Source organism: Branchiostoma belcheri, unplaced genomic scaffold (assembly GCF_001625305.1).
Source record: "Branchiostoma belcheri isolate BF01 breed outbred unplaced genomic scaffold, Haploidv18h27 scaffold15, whole genome shotgun sequence".
Classification (NCBI taxonomy): Eukaryota; Metazoa; Chordata; class Leptocardii; order Amphioxiformes; family Branchiostomatidae; genus Branchiostoma; species Branchiostoma belcheri.
The window spans coordinates 3,769,134-3,780,233 of NW_017802935.1; the positions used below are offsets into that span (position 1 = coordinate 3,769,134).

At 41.1% G+C, this 11,100-nt stretch overlaps 1 protein-coding gene and 1 long non-coding RNA gene across 2 annotated transcripts in view; one reads left to right on the forward strand and one right to left on the reverse strand.

Annotated features, from left to right (window-relative positions):
* The window catches only part of LOC109465392, a 41,990-nt gene that overhangs the window by 4,889 nt on the left and 26,001 nt on the right, over nucleotides 1-11,100 (forward strand). Inside the window, exons 4-11 of the mRNA XM_019762607.1 lie at nucleotides 184-272; nucleotides 1,400-1,501; nucleotides 1,794-1,922; nucleotides 2,601-2,711; nucleotides 3,333-3,563; nucleotides 3,982-4,102; nucleotides 4,354-4,546; nucleotides 4,771-5,585. Coding sequence (XP_019618166.1) covers nucleotides 184-272; nucleotides 1,400-1,501; nucleotides 1,794-1,922; nucleotides 2,601-2,711; nucleotides 3,333-3,563; nucleotides 3,982-4,102; nucleotides 4,354-4,546; nucleotides 4,771-5,585 — 1,791 coding nt within the window. The remainder of the gene's footprint in view (nucleotides 1-183; nucleotides 273-1,399; nucleotides 1,502-1,793; nucleotides 1,923-2,600; nucleotides 2,712-3,332; nucleotides 3,564-3,981; nucleotides 4,103-4,353; nucleotides 4,547-4,770; nucleotides 5,586-11,100) is intronic.
* On the reverse strand, nucleotides 2,734-9,419 carry LOC109465396. The gene is made up of 3 exons (XR_002139956.1): nucleotides 9,306-9,419; nucleotides 9,052-9,123; nucleotides 2,734-2,880 (listed from the first exon to the last, which is right to left on the reverse strand). It is a non-coding gene; the product is annotated as an uncharacterized LOC109465396 (long non-coding RNA).

Genomic DNA, 11,100 nt, shown 5'->3' on the forward strand with positions numbered 1-11,100 from the left:
TGAACGGTAACTATCAAAACAATGTAACCAGTATGCCTTGGTAGGAAATTTTGAACTAATGTAAGCAATAATATAACAATAATTTGGTAGTCTTTAGCATTTGGCCATTGTTATTTTTATCTTGTTTCTACCAGAGTTTTGTGAAGTTTGGAAACCTTTCCAGAATTTTGAATATTGTTTTAGATATCGATACGCGGTTCGGGACACTACCTGTTACGGCGCCGATTATTTCTGTTGTCCGGGGTACACTGCAAGTGGAGGAGGATGTATACGTAAGTTGATTATAACTATATCCATTATAACTATATATATGTATATATATATAGATAGATAGATGGATAGAGAGAGAGAGAGAGAAAAGAGAGAAATGGAGAGGGAAATTTCGAACAGTCATTATGCATTTTGGGCAATGCCTCGTGACCAGGAATGGAGGCTGCTTAATTAACTGCTGCCACAAACTACAAATTGAAACTGGAAGACATACCCGCACCCCTCTGGAACAAAGGTTATGTACATGTTGAAATTTGAATAGAATAGAGGACGAATGTCACTTTGTTATAGAATGTAGATTATATATTAAAGAAAGAAATGATCTGTATGGGCTTGTACAAAACCTATTTCCTTACTTCATACACTTGTAGAAAAATTCATATTCCTAATGCGACTTGACAAACCTGCAATCGAAAAACATATCTGACTGTTCCTTTATCTCTACTATAACTGAAAAGTGAGAAGTTGAATTTATGTAATGATAGCTAGTTTTATTTTGTCTTTCCGTCATGTTTTGTTTTGACTTGTACTTAGTACAGTGTGGCAAAAATGTGCAATAAAGGTTGTCACTCACTCACTCACTCAATAATATTTGGCACATTTTGAAACACCCACTCTAAAATGCCACCAATGCGAGGGTCGATGAATGCATTGCCAAGGGAGTTCTTGTATCATGTCTTCTGGGCCTGCCCTCAGGTTGTGATTTTTGGGTCACAGTACTTTGGGCCCTCTAGTAGCTTTTTCCAGAACTGCAGAGGTCCTTGTGAGCAAAGGATTAATCATTGATATTTTTGTAAATAATGTATTACATGTGTATATACCTTGAAATTGCATTGTACAGTTTTTTTATGTTTAATGTATTATACTTGATGTTGATGTACAATATTTGATGTTAATGTTGTTCATTACTGCAATTTGGTTTGTATTTAATAATGTAATCTGTTTTTATATTCTGTATGTTGTGTTTGGGAGGACATCTTGTAAAGGTGTCAATGCACCTGTTTTGTCCTCCCTTCCACTTGTATATCTTGTGGTAAATTCAAATAAACAAATAAACAAACAAACAAATCCCAAGGTAAACACTACCGACGGTACCATGGAGAAGTAAATGTGAATCCTTCTATTCCAGCTGTGTGTCACGGCATAACAACCTGTCCCAATGGAGGAAACTGTGCGAGCCCGGACTACTGCGCCAACTGTAACGATGGCTACTATTCACCGAGATGCGACCGTGCGTAGATCTGTTACTTGTCATTCTTTCTTTCATTCATCTATTAATTCATTCATTCGTTCATTCACTCCTCCATTCATTCATTGGCACGAAATTTTAGTGGCTACAAGCCGTTTTAACTAGGAGGAAAATTAAGCAATACAGTCGCGCATATGCATAGAACTACTGTACATGTTTATGATTTTCAAAATTGGACTGAGATGCCTTTTCTATCATGAAGTGACATGACACGAAGTGTACACACACACACAAACAAACACACATTATATACTGATAAAGTGTTTTTTTCTAGAATGCACCAACATACCAAACTGCGTTGATACAAGATGCACCACCAACAGTGACCAGCGATGTCACAGATGCAGTGGGGAATACGGGAGCAGTGGCAAGGCATACGACAATCTCGGCACATCCTGCAGGGGTAAGACACCAATACTATTTATTCATTGGTCAAAGTTAAAGTTCTAGACACTGAAGAGGTGGGAGGAATAAAAAATGGTCTGCATGGAGGGGTCCCGATAACGCTCTGCACTAAATGTCGAGAGCCAGCTATGTATTCAGCTGAATTCAAGAAGCCTCCCCATTACGTTTTACAATATGTAGATCTGAATTAAAACAGTGAATTACGCTCTGAACAAAATGCACCAATTACGCTGTACGTTGAATCAGAGCGGACCATCAGACATGTACAGTCTATGTAGAATTAAAACGGCTGATTACGTTCTATGGAAAAGGGCATGCAGGACCCCATCAAAGAGACTACATCAGTACAAGCATTCACTCAACATTCAATCAGTACTTTTGGTACTAGTACTTTTGACCAGTAGATCCCGACTGCCTGTCACAAATTGACTTATCAAGCAATCCAACCAAGGAGAAAATGGCAATTAATTAGCGTTTGACAAATGATTGAGTTGCTGCCTATCCGTCAAGTACTTGCATGATTAATGTTTTTATTTTGCATTTCCATATTTTAACGCAGGTGCATGGGGTTATGGGATTGGTCTATATGAGAAAGACCTGGTCGTGTTCCCCTGTCCATACTTCTTATGTAACAAAGTTGAAATAAACTGACTATAGTTACTTTCCCTTCATACAGAGAAATGCTCGTGGAGAACCAGCAGTAACAACTGTTACCCAGGCACGTGCCCGACCACACCATCCACATGCACATGTGCTACGGGATTCGGTGGCGCTCACTGCAGGACAAGTAAGTACAGTACTCACTCTCTCAATCACTCCTGAGAGCGTAGCACCTCGCCAAGTTGTCTTCCAGCCAGTTCTGTCCTGTGCCCTCTGCCAGGCTGTGGCTACATGGAGGCCCATGGTGCTCAGGTCTGCACTCAAATGGTCTCCCCACCTGCCTCTGGGTCTGTAGACTGGTGATGATGATGATGATGATGAAATGGTTTATTGAGATAAAAACACTGGCAGCCTTACGAAGGCTGAATTGTTGTTCTTTAACAATTCATTCATCTAGACTCATTGACAACATAATACAAAATTCTTATCACATAGATTAAAACAGGAAGGTACGATCATTTAATATAAAATTCCAGACATATTAAAATCAACTTCTCAGAGTTAGAAAGTGAGCGTGCGAATCTTAGTTCCATCTATGTGAAACAAAATGACCATGGTTCAATGTCTTATGTACTGTCCTACCAGTTTGTCAAATTTGAAGCTTTTCAAACCTGTAGTTGTGGAAATATTGATGGTTTAATATGTCTAGAGAAGAAGAAGTGGAAGAAGATGAAACTGAGCGAAAACAATATGTTAACTTTACTTCTGCGAAGTTAAACAAAAAAACTGAGAACCTTTTCCTTTCCAGTTACCGCTGCATCGGACATCATGTACTGCTTAGCAGCGTTGACCAAAAACCACGATCGCGTTGACACCAACTGTCTAGACAACAGTGTAAAATACACCAACATGCGTCCGACCAGTCTGACGCTAACATGGAGAGGCCACTTCACCCCCAGTGTTCCAGCCAGGCCAGGCTATGTGCATAACCATGGTTTGGGGCTGATTGCAGCAGGCTATAGTGTTAAACAAGTCACAAGTGAGACTATTTGTTGTTCTTTCAGAGTTCTGTAACTTCATTTTCTGTCATAATTGATTGTTCTGGACTTCTGGAAAAATAAGCACAGGCAATTTTATTAGATCTCTCTCTTGTTGGAGTATGTTTAAGAGACAAAATCAAAAGAACAACAGCAATCAGTAATTGGTTGTTTGATGAGCTTCTTTGCAAGCCATTAAATATGTAATGTCCCGTCAAGGAGAAGAAAGGCAAAAACAAGACCAGAAAAATTATTTATAATGTCAGAAACAATTAAATGTAGCTGCTGTATTTGTACTTTTTTAAAATTGGACACATATAATATCAACTTTGCAAGAATTAAGAAATATCAATGTATCTTACATTAGATATCTTAAAGTTTCCCAACAACTTGAAATGTTTCTTTTCGCGCATATCACAGATGGCAATGTGCGCAGCAATGACAGAGGAACCTGTAGCTCAGCAGCCAGTCGTGATAACCCCATACAGATGAACTGCGAAGAGAACATGCACATTTCTACAACATTCTCGCATGGAGATAAGTAAGTACTGCCATTGTTGTGATACATTTGTGCAAATATCATGCTTTTTCTATTAGCTATACTTGTGCAATGCAGCTTTGCTACAACTCGTGCATATACTAGTAAAAAAGGGGTGATGATGTTAATCATCGTGTGGCTAATACGACATGAGGTAATAGCCAGGCCTTCATCCAGGTAATTCGTAATTACAGTGACAGTTCACTGTATTTTTTTGGCACCAATCCATCTTCTGTTATATTATCTACCATCAGGCTCCAAATTCAGGGGGATTTCACAAATGGCGGCTACATCAACATAATAAACAGAGATGCTTCCAATAGACTTGAGAAGTCCTACTACTCCGGGGTTTCGACAAGTTCTAACACAGCGGAGTTTGTTTTCGATTACGTCGCACCAACATGCACTGGAACACAACTCAACATCGGTGACTCCGTTAGCAAACAGGTACGACAGTTCATCAGTTCATTGTATTGATTTGTGTTACAGTTGAATAAAATGCACATCAACAGCACAAGTTAACTATTTAAAGAAAAATATATTCCAACTTACAACTTAAAGCAACCCCACAATAAAATTACTTTTCGATTGCAAATGTATTTTGGTTATTTTGTGGCTAAAAATCTACAACTAATTGATTAACTCTTTATCTTACATTCTTGTGATTTCAGAATCAAATTACGCTGCAGTTCTCAGGATGGACGGATGCTTTGAGTGGAGTCACAAAATATGAGTACAGTGTCTACATGTTAGTGGCTGTCGGCGAAACCCTCACAGAGCCTCACACTACAGTTGCTCATGGCACCATCCAAGCAAGCAGCATCCAGCACCCCACCATCACCCTGACCCATGCAGGCGTGTACTCAGTCATACTAACGGTGGACGACGTCGCAACCAACTACAGACGTACCAGGCGCTTCGTCCTGTTTGACAACGCCAACACCGTGGAACTGGACTCGCACTACCCACTCGCCATTGCTAACACTGTTGCTGGGAATGGAGACAACTGGCTGCATTGCACAGATTGCACGGTGACAGCCACCTGGACCGGCCATTTCATCAATCGGTACCACCACCAGAACAAGCTCCTGAACCCAATCGCAAACTTTCAAGCTGGAATAGACGCTGACTACGACCAAACGACGGGTACGCGTAACAAGAACGCCATTCCCAATGCCCTGGGAGTCACACAGTTCAAAGTAGCCTATACTAAAGACCATGCAGGTGGCTCAACCATGACCACTGCACCTAGCAGTGGCTGGTCCGCAGGAGACCTCAATACACAGTTCAGTTCAACCGCGAGTAAGGTGGACGGAGATACCGTGAAGTTATGGGTCAAGGCGAGTGACATCATGGGGAACGAGATCACAGACAGCATCACAGCACACATCGACTCCTCGGCACCGGTCATTGAAAACATGTGGCTGGCGAGTGGAGACGAAACCAACATTGTCGTGCACAACTCTGTGGAGCTGTATGAAATGCAGTAAGTAATTGTCTTATGAAAGTGTTCAACTTGTTATCTTTTCTTGGTGGATTAAGGCATGGTAAAACTAAAGGTTTTCTTCTTCATCTTTGTGCAGCAGGTGATAACTCTCATAGCCAATTGGGTACAGATAGATAGTCTAGATCTGCAGATAGAACATACTCAATATAGGAACCAGTTTTACTTCCTCTAATTATCCACGCCATCTACCTGTACAAGTTATTTATATATATATATGTTTGCCATAGTGTTGTCATCATGGTTTTTAAGTTTAGTAGCTCCATCTTAATGTCCATGTCATTGCACAGACAGATATACTGGTAGTGGTACTGCAGTGTGCTCCCCCCAAAAAAAATGTTACAGCATGAGGGATTGACAGGAAAGTCTACTGAAAAAGAGACTGAGCAGGGATTGAAGGAAAGACAGATAGATAATATCTTTGACATCAATTGTTTGTAGGGACTGAGTTAAAGCAGTCGTCAACACCACCAGTCCTGCAAAACATCTCAAAACATTTCAAGACAAAATAAGCCAAGAATAATGCTCCCTAAGACTCATATTCTCCTTCTAAGGATGTGCGTGCATAGGTGTTGATGAAAGAAAATATTTTAATGAAGAATAACAAAGAGGCATGGTTTAAGTGGCCCATAGGTCAGCGCCTGAGGTGTAAAGGCTTCAAGCACTGTTGAGTCATACTCGCTGGACAAGACAGGTCAATTATTGGCGCGATTTTGCACATTTTACTCCATTTCTTGGCAAGTTTTTCAATCCGAAAAATATTTCCGGTCATTAATTATAATTTCTTTGTGCACCTAACTGTGAGCAATAGCCAGGCTGACTGGGTGTCATCCTCATTGCTTGTAGCAATTATCCAGTCAACATTCCTGAATGATTACTGGTCCAGCATATAATTACCAATTCTGCTGCGCTCTCACCCAGCATTCTTATAGTTATACAACCACCTACTAAAACCTTTACCATGGAGAATTACCTTTCGGTGATTCAAAACAAATCATTTACAACTAGTATAACAAGACTGAGACTTGGTGCACATTGCTTAGAAATCGAGACGGGTCGTCACAAAAATATACCAGCTGAAAAGAGAATGTGTCCTGCCTGCAAAGACAAAGTTGAAGATGAATCAATTCCCTCGCTGAAACGAAGAAAGGAAAAGACTAATGAAGTCATGTAAGAACTAAACAACGCTCCCTGGGACAAGTAGAGAAATTTTCAACGTGCTTCTATCATGCTTCGACTCTGTATCTGTTTATCTAAGTCAATACTAGTATGTACATAATGCTATACAAAAGAGAAACCATGTCATAGCAATGTGAAATGTAGTATTCCATCATACCATGTACATGTATTGAATGAAAAAACACATGGGGTACACATTAGACAAACTTATCTATAACATTGAGTTATAAAAGGCCACCCTATTTTTATCGATTTTAAAAATAGGAAAGGTTGCATGTAATTCTGTCAAAAGTCAATAAATGCTTGTATTATGACAACAACTTAAAGAAGTTTTTTTTTTATCTCCCAACCTGACACTTTCCTTTGTGATTTGTTATACAACAGAGTTCAGTTTGATGCATTTGACCAGCATAGCGGACTGCATGACATAACCTGGACATTGGCTGACTTTAAAACGTCAGCCCAAATAGCGTCAGGAGTAGTAGCTGTACAACAACTAACCGTAAGTAAATTTCTTTACAACATAAAAAGTGATGTGTTTTGATAGATCTAATAGTGAATACCCTTTCATGTTTAATGTTTTCCACTCTCTTATCTAAAATAGGTTTGCACGTTCTATGTGTATGTCTTTTACATATTAATCAACAGCATAAATCTACATAACTCATTGTAATTTCTGGTAAACATATGCAAAACGAGTGGAATGAACTTGAGCCCAGTGTGGCGGAGGCAAAGTCCATCTCCCAGTTCAAAGCAGAGTTGGGACGGGCTTCGCTGCATTGAGCTGCCTCCCTGTCCTTGTACATATGTAAATATGTGTAATACTAGCACCATTGATTTCACTTGTCCTGTCCTTGCACTTGTCCACGTCCACCCCTACCCCCTACCCTACCCTTTGTTTGCACACAGTCACTAATCCGCGCAGCTGCTAATAATCCTCTTCTTAGAGGGATGAGCAGTACCTAAGATGATGATGATGATGTCTTAAAATATGTCTGTTTACTTTGTTTTGTTTTTCAGTGTGGAGCCACCTGTACCACAAACTGTGTACAGACTGCAAAGGGACCCTGCTACAAAAAGGATTACGTCATTACCTTTGACCGTAGCCAGGTGGATGTGGGTGGACATGATCATGACTACCTGGTGACACTGACTGTCAGGAACAAGGCAACTCTCAGCACCACACAAACACTGAAGGTACATTGTACAGCATGCAAAATACCTGGTTGACCAAATTTTACTTGGGGCAACCTATTTTTTAACCTAGGCAGCCCACCTGAATTTTTTTAATGCCCCCCCCCCCACAAAAAAAAATCATGCCCACTTGGCTTACACCACTGTATCCAGCAGATGCTTTTTAATTTTAGGTATTAATGGCTATTACTAGTACCAGTTAACTAAAGGCTGTTAGAAATATTGTCAAATGCTTATGTATGTAACATTACTTAATTTGAGGAAAGTACTAACTTATAGATGGGGCAACCTAAAATTCTGATGGGCAACCTAATTTTGGCCATAGGTTGCCCACTGGGCAACCTGGTTCAAAAAAGTATTTTGTACACTGATTGTAACTTACTACTTTCGCTTGTCGTTGCACGGGATTTAACTGTTTATTTGGTTAAAAACTATTCTTAGAGATGTTGAAAAATGTCCTGCATGAATCAAAATGAAAAATAGTTCGTACTTAAGTAGTTGTTGGGTTTTTTGTTTGCATCATAACACTCACTGTCAGGAACAATGCAACTCTCAGCACAACACAAATAGATTAGATTTAGACCTCCTTGACTAGACTGTTCCATGTTACTGGTGCAGAATGGGAGTCCAAAATATGCGCTAAATTCTTGTAACGTTATCTTATTTTCATGTTAATGAATGGTTCCTAAGGTAGATTTTTATTCTAATTTCAACAAAATTACCCTTTACCTACTTAGGAACTGCGTAGTATAATATTTAGGGCGGCCCGATTTAAAATAGCGCTTGACGGATAATGTGCCGACTATTGTTTACATTTGACTCAGCGGGGTTGCCGGCAGCGAATTTACACGAGTTGGAATCCGATACACTTTTTTATCATGCACCTTTAATACAGAAAAGGACAGTGCTATGCCCCTTGCAATTGACTGCTGAACCAATTTACCGTCTATCTATGAAAATACCAGGATTATTTTATCGAAATAAATTCCTCTGGATCCAAAGTTATTCAAAGAAATCATGCTACTAAACTAAAAGTAAAAGACTGGGTCAAGCTACGTACTGCCCGCCCACTTACCTCAGTAGTTACCCCGTTCCGTCATCTGTCGACACTTGACCATCTTTGTCGTCTGCAACAGTTGCTCTTCTCCTGTTAAAGAAATAAAGGACAACGTCAAAGAGATAGACATTACGCATGCAAAAGTACGACCGCGATGAGAAAATGCTACGGCTTCGTAGTGGGAGGGGGGCGCTCTTGTCCCGTTCTAAACACTGGAGCAAGCGTTTCATCTATCTAACAAACATCAAATGACACTCAAAAATACTACAAACCATATTCAGATCCAGGGTGTCACAAATGTTGGCCCTTGGAAGCCTAAAAGCGTTGACACCTCAACCAAGATGACAAGAGTTCTCTCCTCTCCGAAGCCGGCCCGTGACCTCTGAACTTGTTTGGCGACATCTGACCTTATTCCACGAACCTAATGACACAGTGAATGCGCATCACGAACCTGATGACACAGTGAATGCGCATCACTTTTCTGGTTTTGGATATGGCGAAAGACGAGCGGTATTGTAACTCTTTGAAAACAGCTTGCAGAGTATGCAAACCCATGTTAAGTTATCACTAGCTTCGATTTATATCTAGTTCTACGCAAACCTGTTTTATTGTTCTCTTGTTCCAGATAACAGTGGACACATCCCCGCCTCTTCCCGGTACTGTGCATGACGGTCTAGAGGGGCAGGCAGAGATAGACTATCAGCAAACGACAGCGATTAAGACCTGGTGGGACGGCTTCTTTGACGAAGAGAGCGGCGTGAAGTTCTACCTGTATGGCTATTCTACCAGCTGCTTGGATGCAGCTGATCTCCAACTACCGAAGGGAGCGTCTGTAAGTACTCATATGTTTAACGTTATAACATAACTAAATACGTGTATATTAACACTTCAGTAACTTTTGATTTTTACACTATTGAAAACATCAGACAATTTTTGGAATAATTAGCGATATTCTAATCGCCTAATCTCAGCACTTAATCCGAACTGTAACTGGACAATGTTCCAATGTTCATCGTTGCACCAGCCTACGTTGAATGAATTCAAACTGAATCGCAGATAACCAGGACAACAGACACGAACGCTGTCTACACGGCACCATCCCCCGGGACCTACTTCTGCACAGTGGTGGCCTACAACCACGCGCTGGACCCGTCCGCACCGGTGTGTTCTGACGGCGTCACGGTGGACGTCACCCCGCCGACTCTCACGGCCATCCACGTGGACCACCTCGCCGTCCGGCCTGGGGTGGTGAAAGATGCGGGCGGCGACGTCTGGTTGATAGACCAGAGACGGCACCGCGTGCTGGTGTTAGACCCTCCGGCGCAATGCCTGTAAGTCCCGTTAGTGGGGTCGTGTGGCGCAACGGCAGCGTGCGCGACTCGGAATCAAGAGGTCCCGAGTTCGAGTCCTGACATGCCACCGATCTTGTGCCCTTGGGAAAGGCACTTAACACGACTTTCCCCACTAGACTCAAGTGAAAATGAGTATTGTCTGTCCAGTATTTGTTATTATGTGCTGTACACAACACCAGCAACAGCTGCCTCTGTTCCGCGTGTATTGCAGTCCCGTTATATTCATGCACTCGTCGTCTGTAACCTTTATTTCAGAACTGTGCCTCTTTATCTTTTGTATGTTGTATAACTCTCAATTTTAGAATACAGTTTCTTCATTCGATATTCCATAGGGTAGATAGAATTGTGAGCAACATTAGGTTCCTGGTTGGATTGATTCCGAAACATCATCAGGTACTAGTAATATGTTTGTATCCTTTATTTTAGAACCGTGCCTCAAGTAAACAACATCGATGACTACGCCCCGAGACGCGATCTCGTGACGAACACCACCCTCACTAACCAGTACTGCACTCGGCACTCAGGAGCACCGACCACCAACTACGTTTCCATGGACCGAAACGTAAGTACTTTATATAAGTTTTCCAGAGGGCTATTCTGAGGACATGAATGTGACAATGGTGATGGACTGTGGAATCGAGTTATTATCAGTAATTTCCCGAAAGCAAACTACAATTGACCCCCCCAAATCAGTGTATGTCCCCAGTTTAGTGTC